This window comes from Manis pentadactyla, chromosome 8 (assembly GCF_030020395.1).
Source record: "Manis pentadactyla isolate mManPen7 chromosome 8, mManPen7.hap1, whole genome shotgun sequence".
NCBI classification, from domain to species: domain Eukaryota; kingdom Metazoa; phylum Chordata; class Mammalia; order Pholidota; family Manidae; genus Manis; species Manis pentadactyla.
The window spans coordinates 52318483-52343156 of record NC_080026.1 but is presented as its reverse complement, the minus strand read 5'-3'; the positions used below and the strand labels follow the sequence as shown (position 1 = coordinate 52343156).

Genomic DNA, 24674 nt, shown 5'->3' with positions numbered 1-24674 from the left:
AGTTTTCAGAGTATAAGTCTTTCACTTCTTTGGTTAGGTTTATTCCTAGGTATTTTATTTTTTTTGATGCAATTGTGAATGGAGTTGTTTTCCTGATTTCTCTTTCTGTTGCTTCATTGTTAGCGTAGAGGAAAGCCACAGATTTCTGTGTCTTGATTTTGTATCCTGCAACTTTGCTGTATTCCGATATCAGTTCTAGTAGTTTTGGGGTGGAGTCTTTAGGGTTTTTTATGTACAGTATCATGTCATCTGCAAATAGTGACAGTTTAACTTCTTCTTTACCAATCTGGATTCCTTGTATTTCTTTATTTTGTCTGATTGCCGTGGCTAGGACCTCCAGTACTATGTTAAATAACAGTGGAGAGAGTGGGCATCCCTGTCTAGTTCCCGATCTCAGAGGAAATGCTTTCAGCTTCTCGCTGTTCAATATAATGTTGGCTGTGGGTTTATCATAGATGGCCTTTATTATGTTGAGGTACTTGCCCTCTATTCCCATTTTGCTGAGAGTTTTTAACATGAATGGATGTTGAACTTTGTCAAATGCTTTTTCAGCATCTATGGAGATGATCATGTGGTTTTTGTCTTTCTTTTTGTTGATGTGGTGGATGATGTTGATGGACTTTCGAATGTTGTACCATCCTTGCATCCCTGGGATGAATCCCACTTGGTCATGGTGTATGATCCTTTTGATGTATTTTTGAATTCGGTTTGCTAATATATTGTTGAGTATTTTTGCATCTACGTTCATCAGGGATATTGGTCTGTAGTTTTCTTTTTTGGTGGGGTCTTTGCCTGGTTTTGGTATTAGGGTGATGTTAGCTTCATAGAATGAGTTTGGGAGTATCCCCTCCTCCTCTATTTTTTGGAAAACTTTAAGGAGAATGGGTATTATGTCTTCCCTGTATGTCTGATAAAATTCCGAGGTAAATCCATCTGGCCTGGGGGTTTTGTTCTTTGGTAGTTTTTTGATTACCACTTCAATTTCGTTGCTGGTAATTGGTCTGTTTAGATTTTCTGTTTCTTCCTGGGTCAATCTTGGAAAGTTATATTTTTCTAGGAAGTTGTCCATTTCTCGTAGGTTTCCCAGCTTGTTAGCATATAGGTTTTCATAGTATTCTCCAATAATTCTTTGCATTTCCGTGGGGTCCGTCGTGATTTTTCCTTTCTCGTTTCTGATACTGTTGATTTGTTTGACTCTCTTTTCTTCTTAATAAGTCTGGCTAGAGGCTTATCTATTTTGTTTATTTTCTCGAAGAACCAGCTCTTGGTTTCATTGATTTTTGCTATTGTTTTATTCTTCTCAATTTTATTTATTTCTTCTCTGATCTTTATTATGTCCCTCCTTCTGCTGATCTTAGGCCTCATCTGTTCTTCTTTTTCCAATTTCGATAATTGTGACATTAGACCATTCATTTGGGATTGCTCTTCCTTTTTTAAATATGCTTGGATTGCTATATACTTTCCTCTTAAGACTGCTTTTGCTGTGTCCCACAGAAGTTGGGGCTTAGTGTTGTTGTTGTCATTTGTTTCCATATATTGCTGGATCTCCATTTTGATTTGGTCATTGATCCATTGATTATTTAGGAGCGTGTTGTTAAGCCTCCATGTGTTTGTGAGCCTCTTTGCTTTCTTTGTACAGTTTATTTCTAGTTTTATGCCTTTGTGTTCTGAAAAGTTGGTTGGTAGGATTTCAATCTTTTGGAATTTTCTGAGGCTCTTTTTGTGGCCTAGTATGTGGTCTATTCTGGAGAATGTTCCATGTGCACTTGAGAAGAATGTATATCCCGCTGCTTTTGGATGTAGAGTTCTATAGATGTCTATTAGGTCCATCTGCTCTACTGTGTTGTTCAGTGCTTCCGTGTCCTTACTTATTTTCTGCCCAGTGGATCTATCCTTTGGGGTGAGTGGTGTGTTGAAGTCTCCTAGAATGAATGCATTGCAGTCTATATCCCCCTTTAGTTCTGTTAGTATTTGTTTCACATATGCTGGTGCTCCTGTGTTGGGTGCATATATATTTAGAATGGTTATATCCTCTTGTTGGACTGAGCCCTTTATCATTATGTAGTGTCCTTCTTTATCTCTTGTTACTTTCTTTGTTTTGAAGTCTATTTTGTCTGATATTAGTACTGCAACCCCTGCTTTCTTCTCACTGTTGTTTGCTTGAAATATGTTTTTCCATCCCTTGACTTTTAGTCTGTACATGTCTTTGGGTTTGAGGTGAGTTTCTTGTAAGCAGCATATAGATGGGTCTTGCTTTTTTATCCATTCTGTTACTCTGTGTCTTTTGATTGGTGCATTCAACCCATTAACATTTAGGTTGACTATTGAAAGATATGTACTTATTGCCATTGTAGGCTTTAAATTCGTGGTTACCAAAGGTTCAAGGTTAGCCTCTTTAGTATCTTACTGCCTAACTTAGCTCGCTTATTGAGCTGTTATATACACTGTCTGGAGATTCTTTTCTTCTCTCCCTTCTTGTTCCTCCTCCTTGATTCTTCATATGTTGGGTGTTTTGTGCTGTGGTCTTTCTAGGAGTGCTCCCATCTAGAGCAGTCCCTGTAAGATGTTCTGTAGAAGTGGTTTGTGGAAAGCAAATTCCCTCAGCTTTTGTTTGTCTGGGAATTGTTTAATCCCACCGTCATATTTGAATGATAGTCGTGCTGGATACAGTATCCTTGGTTCAAGGCCCTTCTGTTTCATTGTATTAAATATATCATGCCATTCTCTTCTGGCCTGTAGGGTTTCTGTTGAGAAATCTGACGTTAGCCTGATGGGTTTCCCTTTATAGGTGACGTTTTTCTCTCTAGCTGCCTTTAACACTCTTTCCTTGTCCTTGATCTTTGCCATTTTAATTATTATGTGTCTTGGTGTTGCCCTACTTGGATCCTTTCTGTTGGGGGTTCTGTGTATTTCCGTGGTCTGTTCGATTACTTCCTCCCCCAGTGTGGGGAAGTTTTCAGCAATTATTTCTTCTAAGATACTTTCCATCTCTTTTCCTCTCTCTTCTTCTTCTGGGACCCCTATAATACGGATATTGTTCCTTTTGGATTGGTCACACAGTTCTCTTAATATTGTTTCATTCCTGGAGATCCTTTTGTCTCTCTCTCTGTCAGCTTCTATGCGTTCCTGTTCTCTGGTTTCAATTCCATCAATGGCCTCTTGCATCCTATCCATTCTGCTTATAAACCCTTCCAGAGTTTGTTTCATTTCTGCGATCTCCTTTCTGACATCTGTGATCTCCTTCCGGACTTCATCCCATTTCTCTTGCGCATTTCTCTGCATCTCTGTCAGCATGTTTATGATTCTTATTTTGAATTCTTTTTCAGGGAGACTGGTTAGGTCTGTCTCCTTCTCTGGTGTTGTCTCTGTGATCTTTGTCTGCCTGTAGCTTTGCCTTTTCATGGTGATAGGAATAGTCTGCAGAACTGGGACGAGTGACGGCTGGAAGGACTTCCTTTCTTTTTGGTTTGTGGCCCTCCTCTCCTGGGAGAACAGCGACCTCTAGTGGCTTGTGCTGCGCAGCTGCGCGCAGACAGTGTTTCTGCTTCCTGCCCGGCTGCTATGGAGTTAATCTCCGCTGTTGCTGTGGGCGTGGCCTAGCTCGGGCAGCTACTCCAAAATGGTGGAGTCGCGTTGGAGCAGGAGCTGCTGGGAGGCTATTTATCTCCGTAAGGGGCCTCCCTGCTCCCTGCAGCCTAGGGGTTAGGGTGCCCAGAGATCCCGGATTCCCTACCTCTGGATTAAGTGACCCGCCCTGCCCCTTTAAGACTTCCAAAAAGCACCCGCCAAAACAAAACAACACCCAAAAAAAAAAAAAAAAAGAAAAAAAAATTTTTTTTAATTAAAAAAAAAAAAGGTGTTCGTTTGTTTTTCTTTGTTCTCCGTTGCCAGCCTCAGGCCTCTGCTCACCGGTCTTTCTGCCCTGTTTCCCTAGTATTGGGGTCCCTATCCCTTTAAGACTTCCAAAAAGTGCTCGCCAAAACAAAACAGCAAAAAAGCAAAAAAAAAATGGTCACGCGCTTTTCTTATGTCCTCTGTCGCCCAGCCTCCAGTGCCTGCTCACTGTTCTTGCTGCCCTGTTTTCCTAGCATCCAGGGTCCCCTGTGCATGTACTGTGTCTGCGCTCTGGCCCGGATGGCGGGAGCTGGGTGTTCGGTAGTCCTGGGCTCCGTCTCCCTCCCGCTCTGCCTACTCTTCTCCCGCCGGGAGCTGGGGGGAGGGGCGCTCGTTTTCCGCGGGGCCGGGGCTTGTATCTTACCCCCTTCGCGAGGCGCTTGGTTCTCTCAGGTGCGGATGTGGTCTGGATATTGTCCTGTGTCCTCTGGTCTCTATTCTAGGAAGGGTTGTCTTTGTTATATTTTCATAGATATATGTGGTTTTGGGAGGAGATTTCCGCTGCTCTACTCACGCCACCATCTTCCGCCCCTCTGTTAACGACTTTTATTCAGCATAGTACTACAGGTCCTAGCGATGGTAGTCAGATAAGAAAAAGAGGTAAAAGACATACAAATTGGTAAGGAAGAAGTAAAACTGTCCCTATTTGCAGATGACATAATACTGTACATGGAAAACTCTAAAGACCCCACCAAAAAATCTATTAGAATAACTGGATTCAGCAAAGTTGCAGTATGCAAAATCAACATACAGAAGTCTTTTGCCTTCCTATATACTAACAACAAACTGGCAGAAAGAAAAATCCAGAAAAAATTCCATTTACCGTTGTTGCAAAGCAATAAAATGCCTAGGAATAAACCAAACCAAGGAGATAAAAGACCTCTACTCTAAAACCTATACATGCTGATGAAAGAAATTGAAGACACAAATAAATGGAGAGCTTTCCCACGCTTATGGATAGAAGAATGAATATTGTCAAAATCACCATGCTGTCCAAAGAAGTTTGTAGATTCAGTGCAATCCCTTTCAAAATATCAGCAGCATTTTTCAATGAACTAGAGCAAATAATCCTAAAATTCATATGGAACCACATAAGACCCCAAATATCCAAAGCAAAGTTGAGAAAGAACAACAAAGCTGGGGGTTTCATGCTCCCTGACTTCAAGCTCACTACAAGCTATATTTATCAAAACAGTATGATATTGGCACAAGAACAGACCTGTAGATCAATGGAACAAAATAAAGAGCCAAGAAATAAATGGTCTATTTATATGCATATATGGTCAATTAATATATCACAAAGGAGCTATGAATATACAATGGGGAAAAAACAGTCTCTTAAGTAAATGGTGTTTGGAAAACTGCTCAGCTACAGGCAAAATGTCTTCAACATAAGCATGAGCCATTTTTTCCCTGAGTACATCTCCATGGCCAAAGGAAAGAATATAAAAAGTGAACAAGTGGGACTACATCAAACCAAAAAGCTTATGTACAGCAAAGGACACCATCAACAAAACAAAAAGTTAATTTACAGTATGGGAGAACATACTTGTAAATGCTATATCTGATAAGGGAGTAACATCCAAAATTATATATAAAGAACTCATGCCTTAACACCCAAAAAACAAATAACCCCATTAAAATATGGATAGAAGACCTGGATAGACATTTTTCCAAAGAAGTCCAGGTGGCCAACAGACACATGAAAAGACTTGCCACATCACTATTCATCAGGGAAGTGCAAATCAAAACCACAATGAGGTATCACCTCACAGCAGTCAGAATGGTCACTATCCAAAAGACAAGAAATAACAAGTGTTGGCGAGGATGTGGAGAAAAGGGAACCCTCCTACACTGTTGGTGGGAATGTCAGTGGGTGCAGCCACTGTTGAAAGCAGTATGGAGGTTCCTCAAAAAAATAAAAATAGAAATACCATTCAACCAGTGACTCCACTTCTGGGAGTTTACCTACAGAAAACAAAATCCCTGATTAGAAAAGATATATGTACCCCTATGTTTATTGCCATGTTATTTACAATAGCCAAGATATGGAAGCAACCAAAGTGTCATCCCTAGATGAATGGATAAAGAAGATGTGGTTTGCAGATACAATGGAATATTGTTTGGCCCTAAAAAAGAAAAAATCCTATTTGCATCAGCCTCGAGGGTTTTATGTAAGTGACATAAGCCAGGCAGAGAAAGGCAAATACTGTATGATTTCACTTGCATGTGGAATCTAAAAACAATACTGAACAATATGAAAAATACAGCAGTAGACTCATAGACACTGAGAAGTAGCTGGTGGTTGCCATGGGGCTGGGGTTGGGATGGATAGGTGAAATAGGCAAAGAGGATAAAGAGGCCCAAAATCTCTATAAGGATATAAATTAGTCACGAGGATGCAAGTACAGCATAGAAAATAGTCAGTAGTTCTATAATATCTTTCTATATTGACAGATAGTAACTAGTTTGGGTGAGGATTTAATAATGTATCTAACTGTCCAAATCACTATGTTGTATACTTGATACCAATACAATAATGTATATCAACTACATTTCAATTAAAATAATAAAAATAAATATTTCAAAAACTGTTGCAAATCTCCAAATAATTTCCCAGTATGTTTATTGAAGAAAATCTACATGTAAGAGGGTGTACAGAGTTCAAACCCATTTTGTGCAAAGGTCAGCTGTATGTGTGTGTGTGTATAGATGTGTTTGTGTCTGTATACATACTATATTTCTAGAGAAGATAATAGTTTTGAAAAACTGAGTAGCAAGCATAAGCCTAACTGTGTAAGAAAAGGCAATATTTTTACTTAGATGGAAGCTCCCTGAGGATGTTACCTGAATAGTTTCTAGATGATATTCTGATTCGTATTCAGTTCCTCTGAGAGTTTTCAAAAGCCTCTCTGAAGGAATTCAGTGTGGCAAGGTCATAAGAAATTCTGGGAAACATCAGGGCTCACCACAATGTGAATATCTGACATAGTCATAGGGGATGACCAACAGGAATGTACCTACGTGTGGAAGGAAGCTACTGTGTATTTCTGATTCTAGTCTTAACAAGTAAACTTCTAGATATCAGGTGTGGTCAGTGCAAAATGTTTCTGCTGTGTAAAATGGTGTCATCTACTGATCCTGGGTAATGCCACACAAGACATGGAGGAAAGAGCTGTAATTTCATCAACACATGGTTAAAGCAAGTTAAATACAGATTAAGAATCTTAGTTGAGTACAAGGACTGTAGAGGCACAGTAGGCATCTTGGTTATGATGCCCTTGGTATTACTTTCTTTGGAAATAACACTGAGCTGCTATGGAGTAATTTCCTTCTACATCTGTTGCACAGCTCTCTTCCTTGGGAGAGCCCATTCTAGAAATCTCTCTTCAAAGTAGTCCTTGGATTCCTTTGATTTTGCTATTTCATGTCTTTTTTTCCCCTTGGTGTGCTGTCATTGTGGTGGAGCACATGTTCTAGTAACTTGTTAATAAGAACAAGTGAATAAGGAAGGGTAAATTTTTGGAAACTGTGCACATTTAAAAATACCTTTATCATGTCTTAGCTGGGTTGGAAATTTTCATTCATTATTTTACTGAAATTGTTCAATGTCTTTTTCTTTCAGTGTTGATTCTTTTAAGTCCAGTGTTCTTCCAGTTCCTGATTCTTTGTATCTGACTTGTTTTACTACATTTCCATCTCACTTGAAACTTGAACCTTTTTTTCTAATATCCTAATAGTTCACAGCTATATAATGCCTTATATGGATGTGTTTTCATACACTGTGTTATGTACTTGCTAGGCTCTTTCACTCTAGAAACTCTTGTCTTTCTCTTAAGGTACTTTTCTTGGATTATTTTGTTGATTATTTTCTTCTCTGCATTTTACTGTTCTCTCTTTTTTTTGACCTGATATTATATCGGTATTGTGCCTTCCACATATATATATTCTAAGATGCTTATCTTTCGGGGGGGATGGCTTATTATTCATTCCTCTTTTTCCTCTAATTTCTTAGAAATTTCCTTAACTTCATGTTCTAATCCTTTTATGAATTACTTACTTTACTGCTGTAATGCTTATTGACAGCTGTAATGTTTTAATTTTCAAGAACTCTTTTACTTTCTGTGTGCTTTCATGCAATTCTGTTCTTGTTACCTTTCTGATTTTGATCTTTCTTTCAAAGGATATTGTAAAAAAAATTTTGTTCATTTGCATGGTTAGTTACATTCGGTTTGCTTTTTGTTTTATTGTTTTGATCTGTTCCCTGTGAAGTATTTTTTCTTTGGCCGTCTTCTCATGATTTGGAATCTTGAGTGTATGATTGGGACTTGTCAACTTTGAGCTTCAGTGTAGGATAATCTGGGTAAGAAATTACTTGTGAAAGTTCAACATCAGATCTTGAGGTCGTCTTCTTAATCTAGTTGCATTCCAGAGAAGAGTCTTCCAGTCTCTTGACTGGAAAAACAAGAGAATGGCTTCTGGTGATCTGGGATCCACTTGGGGGAGGGGGCTAGGAGGAGTGTTTTTTTTTAGCATTTTTAGTAATGTTTACTGATTCCCCCCATTCTAGCATCACACCTGTACTATGCCTTCAACATTTCTTGACATCATCTAGGCCAGAAATCCTGTCTTATAATTTTCAGAGAATAAACTTCCAGAAGGGCAGTCAACTAGCAATTTGCAGTGAGGGTTAGAAACTGGGAATCTAGCTGCATTTCAAGTAATGTTCACCTAGTGCTCCTTATGTTAGGCTCCCTCCTCCACTTTTGCATTTCACAGTATTTCATGCAGCTTGAGAGACTGATTAACTTGGGTTGGTTGTTAGCTCCCCTCACTGATGGCTTGAGGGAAGGTTTGGTTTTCTTGAGTCTGTTTCATTCATCTGTCTGCTTATTCTGTTGCTGTTCTCTCATGTTTTGCCCCATTTTTGTGGGTGTATGTTATTTCAGAAATTGTGTTAATCTACCATATACAGTGTTTGTGTGTATATATATGTGTGTGTGTGTGTGTAATTATTACTTTACTATTAACATACCAATATATAATATTCATATATTGTATATATATTCCTAAACAACTGAAATATACATATACACATACACATATAAAATATTTTTATAAATTTGATCATTAACACATTGCAAACCCCTTTTTTTTTTGGCCTACTGAAGTATAACTTACAAGTCTCTCCATGTCAACACATCTATACTACTGAATAGATGTGTTGTAACTTATTTAATTAGCTCATGATAAAAATATATTTAGGTTATTTCCAGTATTTTTCCTAATGGAGACAAATCAACAGTAAGCATCATAATGGCATGTTTTTGATATTTCAGAAATTCTCTTCATGTTTTCTCTTTTTCTTGGTGATTTTTATTTTAAATTTGGCCATAGATCAAATTTAAGACATTTCAGATATTTCCATTTAAAAAATGAATGTTGCTGTAAATGCATATGTATACATGTATGTACATATAAAGAAAAATTGAGTCTACCTGTGAGTGTGGAGCACTAATTTGGACTTCTGCACCTCATGTTTAATGCATTATTTACAGTAGTCAAGATATCAAACTAAGTGTCCATTGATAGATGAATGGATAAAGATGTGGTACACATATACAATGGACTATTAGTCAGCCACAAAAAAGAATGAAATCTTGGTATTTGTGACAACATGGATGGACCTAGAGGGTACTATGCTAAGTGAAATAAGTCAGATAGAGAAAGACACAAAAACCATATCATTTCACTTATATGTGAATCTAAAAAAACAAAACAAAAGAAGCAGACTTTTACATACAGAAAACAAATTGGTGGTTGCCATAGGGTGGGAGTGGGGAATGGGTAAAATAGGGGGTAAAGAGGAACAGACCTCAAGCTATAAAATAATTTCATGGAGATGAAATGTACAGTGTAAGAAATATAGTTAGTAATATTATAATATTTATGTACTGTATGGTGACAGGTAACTACACTTAATCATAGTGAGCATTTCATGATTTATGTAACTGTTAAAGCACTGTGTTGTACACCTGAAACCAATGTTGTATATCAGCTGTACTTCAATAAAAGAAAAAACATTGTGGAAACCTATTGTTCACAAATCTCTCAATAATCGTTACTACATTGAAAATAAAGGCTATAGTTGTATAAGAATATAGGCTTTGGAGTTAGAACACCTGAGACAACTACATCCATACTCCACTATATTCTACTCATAAATTTGAAGAAGTTCCTTTCTTTTTTATAATCATCTCTATTGAAGTATAATTAATAGAATAAATTTTACAACTTTTATGCTTAGAATTTGATGTGCCGTGGCAAAAGTATACAGTAGTTCAAACCATAGCCAACGATATAGGACATTTCCATCATTGGGTGTTTTAAGTCTAAAGCTCAGTTACGTCATCTGTAAGATGGAGGTAAACCTAACAACTGGATGTGTGTGGACATAGGAGCTAATATGTAAAGTGCCTGATGCAGAGAAGGCATTGTTGGTGTTCGTGTCATACTCACTGCTTTTTCTTCATTCTTTTTAGCCTCTGAAAGTTCTGCTGAAGACAGTGAGCAGGAGGATGAGACAGGTGCTCATGACATAGATAAAAATGGCAATGAAGAATCCAAAATGGATCACTTGACCCACATCAGAAATGATCTTATTTCAAAAGAGGAACAGAACACTTCATCTTTGCTGGAAGAGAACAAAGTCCATGCAGATTTGGTAATACCCAAACAAGGTTCAAAATCTCCAGAAAGATTAAGAAAAGATATAGAGGGATTTTCTGAAGATACTGATTATGAAGAAGAAGATGAAATCACAAAAAAGAGAAAAGATGTTAAAAAGGATGCCACAGACAAACCTTCAAAGCCGCAGGTGAAACGTGGTAAAAGAAGGTATTGCAGCACAGAGGAATGTTTAAAAACTGGATCACCTGGCAAAAAGGACGAGAAAGCCAAGAATAAAGAGTCACTGTGTATAGAAAACAGTAGCAACAGCTCTTCAGATGAAGATGAAGAAGAAAAATCAAAAGCAAAGATGACACCAACTAAGAAATACAACGGTTTGGAGGAAAAAAGAAAATGTCTACGGACAACTGGTTTTTATTCGGGATTTTCAGAAGTGGCAGAAAAAAGGATAAAACTTTTAAATAACTCTGATGAAAGACTTCAGAACAGCAGAGCTAAAGATCGAAAAGATGTCTGGTCAAGTATTCAGGGACAGTGGCCCAAGAAAACACTGAAGGAGCTATTTTCAGATTCTGACACTGAGGCTGCAGCTTCCCCGCCCCATCCTGCACCAGAGGAGGGGCCAGCTGAGGGGTCTCTGCAGATGGTGGCTGAGGAGGAGAGCTGCTCACCTAGTGCTGAGCTTGAGACACTGTTGCCAGCTGGTGCTGATACTAAGCCTGCGGAGGAAAAACCGGTGGAGGCCAGTGAGAAAAAAGCAGAATTCCCTAGTAGTGGCAGTAATTCAGTGCTAAATACCCCTCCTACTACACCTGAATCACCTTCCACAGTCACTGTAACAGAAGCCAGTCTGCAGCAGTCTTCTGTAACAGTATCAGAACCACTGGCTCCAAATCAAGAAGAAGTTCGAAGTATCAGGAGTGAAACTGATAGCACAATTGAGGTAGACAGTGTTGCAGGAGAACTCCAAGATCTCCAGTCTGAAGGGAACAGCTCCCCAGCAGGCTTTGATGCAAGTGTGAGCTCCAGCAGTAGTAATCAGCCAGAACCAGAGCCCCCGGAAAAAGGTGAGGAGCAAAAAGTACATGTTGCCCTACTTTAGGATTTCCCCTCTTAACAGTTTCAGTGGTTTCACAGTATCTCGTTATAACATGAGGTGTTTAAGTAAAATACTTCTATGAACATGGTAAAAATGGAAATTTGAAAGGTACTTTGAGTAATGTATAGTGAATGCATTTAAATGCTAGAGAAGGATTTAATGTCCTCTGCTTGAGTCATCCATGGTACTTCATCGTGGACCAGAACACATGCTAGAAATAGCACCCAGACCCAAATTCAGACCTGTTTGAAAATTCTTTTTACACCAGTTGACTGTATGGCATGAGCAGCTTAAATACATTTCTGTAACATTGTTTTTGAAGTTGTAATGTGCAGTTTCTCACAAACATTTTGATTTATTGACAGACCCCTCCACCCTTAACCAAATACTGTATGTAGGGGTTTGGAGCAACCAACTGTCCAGGCACTGCTTTCCTCAGACAACCGTGTCAAACTGATTTTCAAGCCTGACTAACTTGTGTGAGTTTGTAAAGGAATTTGATGCTTTTTTAGATGCATAGCTTCCAAATTGAAGGACCAATGTGTATGTTAATAACCTACAGTAATACTTTTTTGATTTTCCGTGAAGTTGTTAAAAGTGGAAATTCAAATTAGTACTTTCCAAAAGTATTAGTGCCTTTTGATTTTGCTGTAGCTATACTTCTGTCATCAGTTTTTTTAAAAACCACTTCATTCAGGTGTTACTAAATCAGTATACTCTAGGCCTATACTCAGCTTTGAAACACACTTTTCCATTGTAATGATAGAGCACTAGGGTATGTATTCCATGTAAAATACCGGTTTTTATTATGCTAGCTTTAGGGTTTAGCTAAGCTTGAAGATAACATTAGTGGAGTCCAAGTTTTCTTACAAAAAAACTTTTTTCATTTTTTCCCCCAGCTTTATTGGATATAATTGATATAACATTGTCACACAAATCTTAACTTTTTAAAAATACATACTAGTATAGTAATTGTAACTAAATCAGGATGTGCTTTATTTTTTCACATTGATGCAAACAAAAATATACTGTCATTATATTTATGTGCCATACTATCTCATGGAAATGAAGTATAGGCATAGAGCAATCTTCTAAATTAAAGCTTTATCACAAGTGATTAGAGAGGCTTTCAATAATATGATAAAGTTTCAATTATAATCTTAAGAGGTTGTATCCTCACCGTATTCCTCATATCTTAACGAAAGATTAAATTTTTTTTCTTAAAAAAGATGTAAGATAGCTTCCCTTCTGAGAGATTGTCAGCATTGCCCTTGTAAATCTTAATCTTAACTAGGTTAAAAAAAAGTATGCAACTTGAGAGCTATGGCCAACTTTAGGGTAACATACCATTTGTCTCATCAAATCAAGGCATATAGTATTTTTTAGAATTCATCTCTCTAGAAATAAATTCTTAAGCACCTATTTCATGTGGCCTCGTCTTTGAAAATTTATGTACTGATATTGGAAAATGCACATTATATTAAAAGTAAAAATATTTTAGATTAGATTGTATTAAAATTTAGGATTTCCCTCCAGTTTAGCCTACATTAAGCTTTTTTATTTCTTGTAGCTGAAAACTTCAGAATTAAACTCTGCTGGAGAGAAACCTGGTGATTATTTTTAAGATTCTGTGCTTCAGTGTAGTCAATATATCTAAGTCACATTCCTTATTTTTCACTTAAATTGTTATATTAAGGTAACATTAGGATATGTTATCAATAAGATGTAATCTATTTAAAAGAAAACCATCTAGGATGTTGCCAGCAAAACAGTTACAGCCTGTTTAATTTTTGACCAAGGAAGCCATGTCTCATATGCTCAGGATTGATTGTATCTTTGGTAGCAGGACTAAGAAACATTTTTTTGTAGCAAATATGGCATAATTTCATCATAATATAAATTTATATCATGTCTGTATTATAGTGTCTGACACTGGAACTGAATAGAGTTGGGACTTCGTAAATTTCCAGAAAAAGAGTTTAACTGTATAGTCTTGGAGACAACACATATAATTGGAAAGATAAAGAAACAGTAGATTAGGACCAAATTAGTAGTATGGAAAAATGTATAGAAACTACAGTTTAGATAGTGATTAAGCTGTGAAGCCATGGGTATCAAGGAAGGTTTAGGGAAGGTGTAGGATTTGGGCCAGTCCTTGAAGAAAAGGGAGATGTCTATAATGTTTTGAAATAACTTCCTGCGAAGAAGATGAAGTGTTTTCTTAGTATCTCTATACTATGTATAGTATAGTTCTTAGTAGTTTATACTATACTGGATTTGTAAATGGTATATGTGTTAACCAGTGCCCTGGGAGCTGTTATTGTTCAAATAAATAAACTGGTAAAATAACTAAGTATGAATCACTCCTAAAATATATCCCAACAATATCATTATAACATTGAAAAATTATATTAAAGTCATTATAAGATATATCATTACTATTTTAACCTGTAATTTTAATATTTTGCTTTTATTGAATTTTAATAAATTAACGATTTTTATTTTCAGCATATACCTGTTTTTGATTTACTAGACTCATATAAACTCCCAGTATTGAGAACTTTTTCAGTTTATACCTGATTTTTCTAAAAAGGGTATGCATGTTACGCTTTTTTAAAACTTTTTTATTATGTGTAATAATTCAGCTCATTAATGATAATTTGTTTTAGAATTTGCAGTGATTTCTTTAATAATTTATAAACCTCATAAAGAACATGTGTTGTTCCACGATTGTTCTGTGCTTCTAAAATGTGGAATTAATTTATATTTAGGGAAAACTTGATTTTATTTTATGTTACCTAATAATTTCTTTCCCATCATAGCCTGTACAGGTCAGAAAAGAGTGAAAGAAGCTCAGGGAGGAGGAAGTTCATCAAAAAAGCAGAAACGAAGCCATAAAGCAACAGTGGTAAACAACAAGAAGAAAGGAAAGGGCAGTAAGTGTGAAACTTCTAATTTTTTAAATATAAAAATAATGGCGGATATATTTTTTTCCCCATTAATGAAGGGATGTTAAGCATATGGCATAGTTATGTATTTTGATTTTTGTCTCTACCTTCAAAAGAGTCACACAGAACACTTTCTGATCCTAGGTAAATTCTAGGATTAAGCAATTCGGTATTCAGCAGTGGTACTGATTGCTGATGAATGATCAGGTAATCCTTCTAAAACAATAGCCAATATAATGTCAGTAATAACATCTTTATGTCAATTTTGTGTTCCACAGTTTTTTCCATGTGAATTTATTAAAATTCAATATGTATCATATACTATGAAATGCTTCAATTGTCTATTATTTTTATTACAGTGAAATTGTAATTTTTTAAGGCAAAACAAAGTCTGACTAAAAGAGGACAATCAAGATAGCTTTAGAGCTATTAATTCCAGCAACTCCAGTCTACTACCTTTATCTTGGTACCCCAAACTATGTGCCCTTGGGGAGCAGCTATAGAGAATACTTTGGTTAAGTATGCTTCAAACAAAGATAACTTTAGCAAAAACTCTGTACATCGACCTACAGGAATATATATACTGTGTTTCTCCTGAGAGCTGCACATTTTATCTCTCTTTTGTAGACAAAGTGAGAAGCAGAAAATATGTAAAGAATTTTTTTTTCAGGTTCCCCACACTGACCTCCTGCTGCTCTTTCAGGAGACTCCTGCCACCTCCACTGCCTGACCTTTGCTATCGGCCGGCTTGCCTGCACTTCAGTGCAGAAAAGGGTTATGTGGCCAGCTCCCCGAGGTTCTGCTGAGCCCATATGACTTCCAGGCGGTGAATATGGCATCCCTTGGGGCCCCGGGTGGCTGTGCTCAGCATGGCCATGAAAGCCAGGCTCAGGCAGACCACTGTATCAGAGTGGGGCCAAGCCTTGGGTGGCTTAGTTAGGAGTTGCCAGGGACTCGAGAGCTGCAGCTGGGGGGACTGGGAGGTGATTCACTTCACGTGTGTGTGAGGAATGGTGGAGTGAGTTTATTCCCAAAGCTCCACAGTGGGAAAAGCTGCGATGTGCCTTTTCTTATCTGGGATGCTTTTCAGGCTTTTTGAGAGCCTTGCTGTACTTTTTTTTTTCCTTTTTGGTAGCTGCTGTTAAATGAAAACTCAATAAATACATGCCATATTGATCATCAATTGTTGAGTAACTGCCAGGATGTTAAAGTGTTTTTTATTACATGATATTTTTGTCTTCAAGACTTTACCATTTAAATGCTATCCTAAGAGGGCTCATCTTCAATAAGTCAGTTGATGTATTCATGTAATTTAGAGTTGTAGTGGTTGATTGTTCTCCTATTTTAATTACTGGGCTTAAGCCTTGGCAAATCAGAATGAAGAAACCATTCTCTGAGAATAATTTAATAAAGTGAATTAACTCTCATGGAATCTAAAATAGTACTTTGTATCCAGGAAGAGCTAATTCATGGAACTTTAAATCCCATCACCTATTCCACATGATAAACTGTCAGGGTTAAACATTGCTATTAGAGTACTGAGGCTTTAAATTGGCAAAGGCAGATGTAACATAATTATTACATAGACTTCTGAAATCTTTATAAATTATTGAATAAACTTACCAGAGTAAAACTGATGGTTTATTTTAGTCCATAAGCTATAATATGGGAACTACTTAAGAAATTCAATGTATATATCAAAGTTTAGAGTTCATTCCCAAATAATTCTTTATTGAATTTTATGATTAGTAGTATTGTTTATTTGTGGCCAAAGGAGTAGGGAAAGTGTATGTATGCAAATCTGTACACAGTCTAAAATGCTAAAATTAAGTTTCTATAATGATTCATTTAAAAAGATGGTATATTTTATTATATATACATATAAACATAATACAATAAAAAGCCATTCAAATAATTACTATATATTTAACAGTCTACCAGGCATAGTGGAAGATTAGTTCAAATGTTTTAAAAAAAAATGTTACTGGCAATCCAGGTAAGAATTTTTTGGTTTTGGTTTTGTTTTCCATAACTCATAACTAAGATGCTGCTGCATTTTGTATGTGATGATTTTCCAGGTTTCTAGGCAGGGTCTATAAAGCAAGTTGTTTGCTATAGTAGTAAATTCAAATGGTTCATTTTAAATTGTCCACTAAAATCTGTGACAAATTCCTTTTTACTTTTCTATTTATTAATGCTCTTCTTTTTATTTTTCTTTCAGCAAACAGCAGTGATAGTGAAGAACTTTCTGCTGGTGAAAGTGTAACTAAGATGCAGCCAGTCAAATCAGTTTCCACTGGAATGAAGTCTCATAGTACCAAATCTCCTGCAAGGGTGCAGTCTCCAGGAAAATGTGGAAAGAATGGTGATAAGGATCCTGATCTCAAGGAACCCAGTAATCGATTACCCAAAGTTTACAAATGGAGTTTTCAGATGTGTAAGTTACATGTATTAAATCGACAGTTAAGTGGTAGAAGCTTCAATCTAGTAACTCTTGATGCTAGTAACTTGGAAAAAGAGGCTAGAGCCAAATTTATGACCTTTAATAACCAATTGCAATGTAGAGACCTTATTTGGATCTTGATTTAAATAAACAGATTGCTAAAAGGAAAACATTAAGGCAATTCATGCAGATATCAACATTGATTAGATAATTTCTGATATGATGTTGGAAAATTGCTTTAAAATAATCTGGCGTTGGGGTTCGAAGTGGATGAGTGGATGACGGCATAGATGTGCCATGAAGCACTAATTATGGAAGCTAGGTTATGGGTATAAAGGGTGCATTATACTGTTCTCTGTACTTTTGTATATGTGGGAAATCTCCATAATAAAAATTTTTTGAAAAAAGAAATTACCCCAGAGTTTCTAACACCAGGAAATATTCTTAGGAGATTCAAAATTGCTTTGGATCTTTTTAAATTTTTCCTCGAGCTTAAAAATTTATGCATGCTCATAAAAAACCTTAGAAATAACAAAAAGAGGACAAAACAGAAAAATGTATCCACAGCCCTGAGATCCAAAAATATATACAATTTTAACATTTTGATGTCTTTCCTATCATATTTCTAAGTATGATTTTTAATGATATAATGGGATACAGTATATGAATGGTGAATTCTTAGCATATGTGTTTAGGTCAGAGGGCCTTTAATTCTGCACACTAATTCATTCAACAAATATGCACATATTATGTATGGGTCAGGCATTGTTTTAGGCTAAGGGAAGAAAAACCTTAGGAAAAAAAATAACTTTCAAGCCTTATGTTTAGTTTATTTGTCTTGACCTTATTCTATAACCATGCCATCTGATCTCTCTTTCATATGTTAAAATCCTGTTAAAAATACATATTAATGAGAGCTTTAAACTCACAGCGGACCTGGAAAATATGACAAGTGCTGAACGCATCACAATTCTTCAAGAAAAACTTCAAGAAATCAGAAAACATTATTTGTCATTAAAATCTGAAGTAGCTTCCATTGATCGGAGGAGAAAGCGTTTAAAGAAGAAAGAGAGAGAAAGTAAGTGTTTTTAACTTACTTAACATGTAATTTATGACTCTGCAGTTAGACTCATGTGAGTTTATGGCTGTGTATCTTCAGGCAAGTTCTTTCATTCCTCTGCCTTATTTTCCTCATTAATAAGATGGGAAGATTTATCTAGAGAAAAAATCTCCAATCATAATGTTCACTTTATGGAGCTTATAGTGTGTTCCCCAAAAAACACTAAAAAGATTTCAGATAGTGAAAAGCACTATGGAGAGAATAATGTTAAGGCAGTGATTGGATGGGCTGTCTGAGATTATAAATGGTCAGAACATTTTCACCGAGACCTGAATGACCAGAGGAAGTGAGAAAGGTTAAAATGTGAGGGAAAAGAGTTGTCCTTAGTTTGCTTGGGCTACCATAACAAAGTACTACAGACTAAGGGGCTTAAACAACAGTTTATTTTCTCACTGTTCTGGAGGCTGAAGTCTAAGGTGCAGGTATTAGCAGGTCTGGTCTCTCCTGAGGCCTCTCCTCTTGGCTTATAGATCACCACCTTCTCCAGTGTCCTTGTAAGGCCTTTCCTCTTTGTGTAGTGAGGTAGAATCTCTGGTGTCCCTTCCTCTTACAAGGACACCAATCCTCCTGGATTAGGGCCCCATCCTTATGACCTCATTTAACCTTAATTACCTCCCTGGAGGCCCCATCTCCGAGTACTATCACGTTGGGAGTTAGGACTTCAACATAGAATTTGGGGGGAATAAAATTTAGTCCATATGAGGGTTCTAGGCAGAGAGAACAGCAAATATTCCCTAAGATAAGAGTTTCTCAAACTTGGAACTATTCAGAGTCATAATTCTTTGCTGTGGAGCATTGTCCTCTGCACTGAAGGGTATTTAACAGCATCTCTGGCCTCTACCCACTGGATGGCAGTACCACCCACAGTTGTGACAACCAAAAATGTCTTCAGACACTGCCAGGTACCCTCTTGGACAAAGTCTCCCTAGGGGGGGAACAGCTGCTCTAATGTGAGAATACACTTGGTGCCTTTCAGGAGCAGAAATAAAACTATTATGGTGAAAAAGTGGTAAAATAACAGCTTAGGTAAGCAGAAGCCAAATCATATGGGGCCTTGTAGGCCAAACTGAGTTTAAATTTTATTCTAAGTGAGATGGACAGCTATTTGAAAGTGTTAAAAAACAAAATTCGTCCAAGTAAATTTGAAGCTCTAATTGGCTTTATTGAGTGATTAATGAGTGGGCAACATCCCCTAGGAAGAAGAGAGATGCTCTGAGGAATTGTACAGAATAGAAGGTTTGTATAGACAGCGGGGTGGTACAAAGTTGGTAGCAAAAGAAAAGAAGAGGTTGTCACTTTCAGGACAGGTCACTTTCTTTAGGGGAAGAGCAGGGGGTCTTATAATGCAGGTCAGTCCATCTTCTTCTAGGGCAGATGGACAGGCTCATTGACAAGTGATCTTATCAATGATGCTGAGCAGAAAATTCCGGACAGACTTCGTTTCCAGAGGAGATTGAAACTGTAATTGGGTTGGTGTATTAGGCCCTGGTTTGGTGACCTGGCCTAGCAAAAGTGACACCATGTGGGGCCTGTGTCTTTCTTTCTAACAAAAGTTTTAAACAGGAAAATGACATGATCTACTTACAGTTTTTCAGAGATGACTGTCTGCCTTAGAAAGTAGACTATAAGAACGTCAGTGGTGGGAATGTAAATTAGTTCAACCATTGTGGAAAGCCGTATGGAGGTTCCTCAAAAAACTCAAAATAGAAATACCATTTGACCCAGGAATTCCACTCCTAGGAATTTACCCTAAGAATGCAGCAGCCCAGTTTGAAAAAGACATATACACCCCTATGTTTATTGCAGCACTATTTAGAATAGCCAAGAAATGGAAGCAACCTAAGTGTCCATCAGTAGGTGAATGGATAAAGAAGATGTGGTACATATACACAATGGAATATTATTCAGCCATAAGAAGAAAACAAATCCTACCATTTCAACATGGATGGTGCTAGAGGGTATTATGCTCAGTGAAATAAGCCAGGCAGAAAAAGACAAGTATGAAATAATTTCACTCATATGTGGAATATAAGAACAAAGAAAAAACTGAAGGAACAAAAGCAGCAGCAGAATCACAGAACCCAAGAAAGGACTAACAGTTACCAAAGGGAAAGGGACTGGGCAGGATGGGTGGGAAGGGAGGGACAAGAGGGGAAAAGGAGCATTACAATTAGCAGACATAATGTAGGAGGGGGCACAGGGGGCGCTGTACAACGCAGAGAAGACAAGTAGTGATTCTATAGCATCTTACTACGCTGATGGACAGTGACTATAATGGGGTATGTGGTGGGAACTTGATAATGGGGGGAGTCTAGTAACCCTAATGTTGCTCATGTAATTGTAGATTAATGATACAAAAAAAAAAAGGAGCGTCAGTGGTAGAAACAGTGTCAATTAGGGAACCCATTGAAGAAATTCAGGTAGTAAATGCCTTTGTAGGTGTGAAATCTGCCATGAGCAAGGTGTATAGAAATGCACATGGCTGTGTTGCAGAAAGTTGTTCTTAACAAAAACAGGTGGGCCAGCTTGTCCCTGGAGAATAAGGGGTAGCCCTTATTCCAGAGTTTTAAGGACTGAAGCAGCTGGTAACAATGGGGAAGGGGAATTTGGAGGATTAGGAAGGTCCTAGATGAAAGAAAGATTTGTTTTTCCACCTTATGTTGCTATATTGAATGAATTTCTTTTACCATGTGCATGTATTCCTTAAAAAGTGTTTTTTGAACACTAATTTTTAACCATGAGAGAATTTTCCTGAGGAAGATAATTAATATGTAATTTGCTTTGTAAACCAAGTGGAGGAAAATAGTTGAGCTGTGGACCCTTTTGTTCCAACTCTTAAGAAGCAATTAGCCTTCCAATCTCAGTACCATTTAAACTCATAAGAAACTCCAAACATGGAAAGATACAGGAAAGGGGTGGGAGGGATGGAGTTTTTGGTAGATTACATATTTTTCCTATTGGATTCAGGTTCTTTTTGACATTTGTTTATTTAATTAGTACAGAAAGTCTTCTCTCTATTTTATTTCCATGTCTTAATAGACTGGGCACAGAGTTCTTTTTTCCTCTTTAATCCATGCAAGCATGCCCTGATCTGTGCTTTTTCATCACTTCTGTAGTTTGGCACTGTTTGGCTACTTGAGCTACACTCAAGGTTTTCTTTTGTTTACACTATGCTATTGTGAGAATTGACTGCTCTTGTAAGCAAAATTATTTTAGAGACTACAGTAGAATTTTAGTATAGAGGATTAGTGTTTCATTTCTTTTTATTGTTATATATATGCTTATATGTTTTACTAAGCTGTTGGTTTGGTTTTCCTTTTCCTAAGGTGCTGCTACATCCTCATCTTCTTCTTCACCTTCCTCCAGTTCCATAACAGCTGCTGTTATGCTAACGTTAGCTGAACCGGCAATGTCCAGTGCATCGCAAAATGGAATGTCAGTTGAGTGCAGGTGACAGCAGGACTTGCTAAAGCACTTTGCACTTAATGGCTGTTGGGAGCCACGTCTTTTTTATACTGCACAGTGGCACACACACAAAAAAAAATCAGACAAGCACTATTTTATATTTAAAAATTGTTTCTTGACAAGTGACTTGGCACTTAAGTGCACTTTTTTTTTATGAAGAAAAAGTACAATGAACTGCTTTTCCTCAAGCAATAATTGTTTCCAACTTGTCTGGGAATTGTGTGTCTGGTAATTTGAAGGCCTTCCACTGTGGCAAATGGAGGCTTTTCACTGCCTGTAGAGACAATACAGTAAGCATAGATATTGGTGGGCCAGAACATGTTGAGATTAACTTACTATATATGTATTCCCTTGTATTTTGTTAAAGCTGGAACATTTGATATTTTTCCATTTATTTATGAAAAAATATGAACCTATTTTCATTTGTACAAGTGAAAATTGTTTTTTAAAGCAAGTCATCTTAGGGTGGCTTTAATTGTATAAGTCAAGCACATGTAATAAATTCAAAACCTGCAGTTAACAGGACATTAGACATCAATCCTGGTAACCAAATATTAAAGATTTTATTTAAAAAAGACTGAATATGTTTACAGGTTTGGATTAGGCTAAAAGGTCTTGCAGTGGCTTTTCATGCCCCTTCAAATTGGAATGGAACTACTGTACTTTGCCATTTTTCTATAAATCAGTATTTTTTTTTTAATTTTGATATAATTGTGTGAAAAAAGAAAATGGCTAATAAACTGTATTAAATCTTAAACAATGTATAAAGATTGTACTTAGCCAGTTCAAAGTGTATATTTATTCATAATGAATTATAACAGTTATATTTTTGTGTTTTCTTGTAAAGGTTTCTTTTTCCTTAAATACAGATAACTCATTTGTATTGCTTATTTTATTATGAGCTACAATAAGAGGACTTCAGGAACAAGTAAATGTATTAATATGGTTCAAGGTTGTTGATAATGAAGTATCTCAAAATGATGGTTATTTTAAATATAAATAGTTAATTGGAGTGATAGGCCTATAAAATTAAATGCCTTGTATAAAATCCAAAATGAACGCAAAATTGTTTTCACGTGTATTGACTTTATGTTGTATGATTCCAATCTCTGTTCTGTTTGGCACTTGTATTTAATTCTACACCTTTGTAAGACATTTGTATATTGCGGATGTGTTCATTCAAACTATTTAATACCTGGCACTGTTAATACACAGTACTTTACTGTACAGACTGTTTTACTGTTTTAATTGTAGTTCTGTGTACTTTTGTTGGATGGGACTGGCATGTTTTGTTTGTTTTCTGGCAATACAACGTGAGAATTTCGAAGCGTTTTGTTGTAGATGCTAACATGTCAGAATCCTTTACATTCAATTTTTCTAAGAAAAGCATATTCAGTCTTGTAGTGTGTGCTTACAGTAATTCTGTTGAAAATGGTTTCAAGTAATTCAGATTTGTACAGGACTGTAAAGATTTGACAGCAAAACTTTGAAAAAAGCTTATAGAATAAAAGCTATAAAATATATATCAGGATCTGCAAACAATGAAGAATTATGTAATATATTGTACAAATGTAAGCAAAGGCTCTGAAATAAAATGCCATAGTTTGTGAATCCTTGATTTTGTTTCTAAAAGGTTAAGTAATTTTAGTTCATTTCTGTATGTGATGACTGACTGGGACATCTTATCTCCAGCACGTATTACCAGATGGGATTAGTTGACATAGAAAAATGGGAATATTCTACCTATAAAAATTAAAATCCATTAGCCAGATACAGGTTTATTAGGCATTCTTATATCTCTGCATACACTATTTTGCTTGACTCTAGTCTGAATATGAATGTTTATCCCTTACTTGGAGGTTTGTCTAAAGGACAGAGTTCTTTTTTCTTGTTCGCTTGAGACCAGCAGCTTGCTTTCCTTCTTTCCTTCTTCTTTTCTTCTTTCTTTCCTCCCCCTCTTCCCCTTCCCTTCCTTCTTTCCTGCCTTCCTGCATTCCTTCCCCTTCCCTTCTCCCCCAACTATCTTTTAATTTTAATTGACTTTTGTGGGTCTCGTACTTTTAGTGCAGTCTTCCCCATTACATACTGGAATCGTCTAGGTATTGTTAAAACAATAGTTGGTGCTCGGGCCCCACCCTCAAAGAATCATATTTTATTTCCTCTGGGATGATAACTGAATGTTGATCTTTTTTTAAAGGTCTCCAGTGATTTTAACATGCATCTGGGTTGAGAACCATGCTTTATTCGAAGCCTTTGAAAATGATGAGTGTTTTTTCTTTTTCCTCATTTAATGAATATCCTACCAAGTAAAATCCATTCTTTAAAACAAAAAGAAAATAAACTTTATTAAGGCCTAAAAAAGCTCAAATGTGTATTTTTTTAAAGCACCTTTACAATGTCCCTATATTTATGACCTTTATTTAAACAGGAACTAGTTTAAAGGATGCGTTTTAAAATCTGTAGAACAGTGCTTCCCAAAATAAAGTCCTAGAATACTGGTCTCTGGAAATGGTCTGAGAACTTACTGTCAAATGTATTTTGAAAATGCTGTAAATAGCACAACCCTTAGAGATGCAGTGTTAATGTAGTAAAAAGTTGAGAAGGCCTGTGAAGAAACACCTAGCCAGCTTCCTTTACCCTACTGTTTTCAATCTTACCTGATCATGAAACCATGTCTTTCAAGGAACTACTACTGTCACCTCCTTTGTGTGTTACGAAACAGTGCTCTAAGGGAGAATGTTTGCAATCTATGTTGGAGTTGAGGTTATAACCCTTGGGCCTCTCTGCCTCTTGTCTGCCTATTTTCCTTTCTTCCCAGCTTCTGTGGCAAATTGAGAATTTCATAGTTTTACTAGAATTTGGCTTAAGTTTTCCCCTGGCCATCTGAACTACATTTTATCTACCAATTTTACAATCTATGATAAAATTAAGATGGTATGATTTTTACAGTATTCTCCAAAACCTTTTTTTCTCACTGAAATACCCTGAGGGTGAGGTCTTGTCAATTTTCTTAAC

The 24674-nt window shown here is 36.7% G+C and overlaps 1 protein-coding gene across 6 annotated transcripts in view; it reads left to right on the top strand.

The window, feature by feature from the left end:
- Positions 1 to 23277, top strand: part of ARID4B (AT-rich interaction domain 4B) — a 169228-nt gene extending 145951 nt beyond the window's left edge. For 4 of the 6 annotated variants that reach the window (XM_036919279.2, XM_057505734.1, XM_057505733.1 and 1 more), the window contains 5 exons: positions 10437 to 11651; positions 14506 to 14619; positions 16853 to 17068; positions 18006 to 18152; positions 21521 to 23277. In XM_036919279.2, coding sequence (XP_036775174.2) covers positions 10437 to 11651; positions 14506 to 14619; positions 16853 to 17068; positions 18006 to 18152; positions 21521 to 21648 — 1820 coding nt within the window. In that variant the 3' untranslated portion in view covers positions 21649 to 23277. Of the gene's footprint in view, positions 1 to 10436; positions 11652 to 12048; positions 12163 to 14505; positions 14620 to 15334; positions 15458 to 16852; positions 17069 to 18005; positions 18153 to 21520 lie in introns of those variants that run through there. The other 2 variants (XM_057505735.1, XM_057505736.1) reach the window with 2 other exon arrangements.
- Positions 23278 to 24674: the final 1397 nt, after the last annotated feature.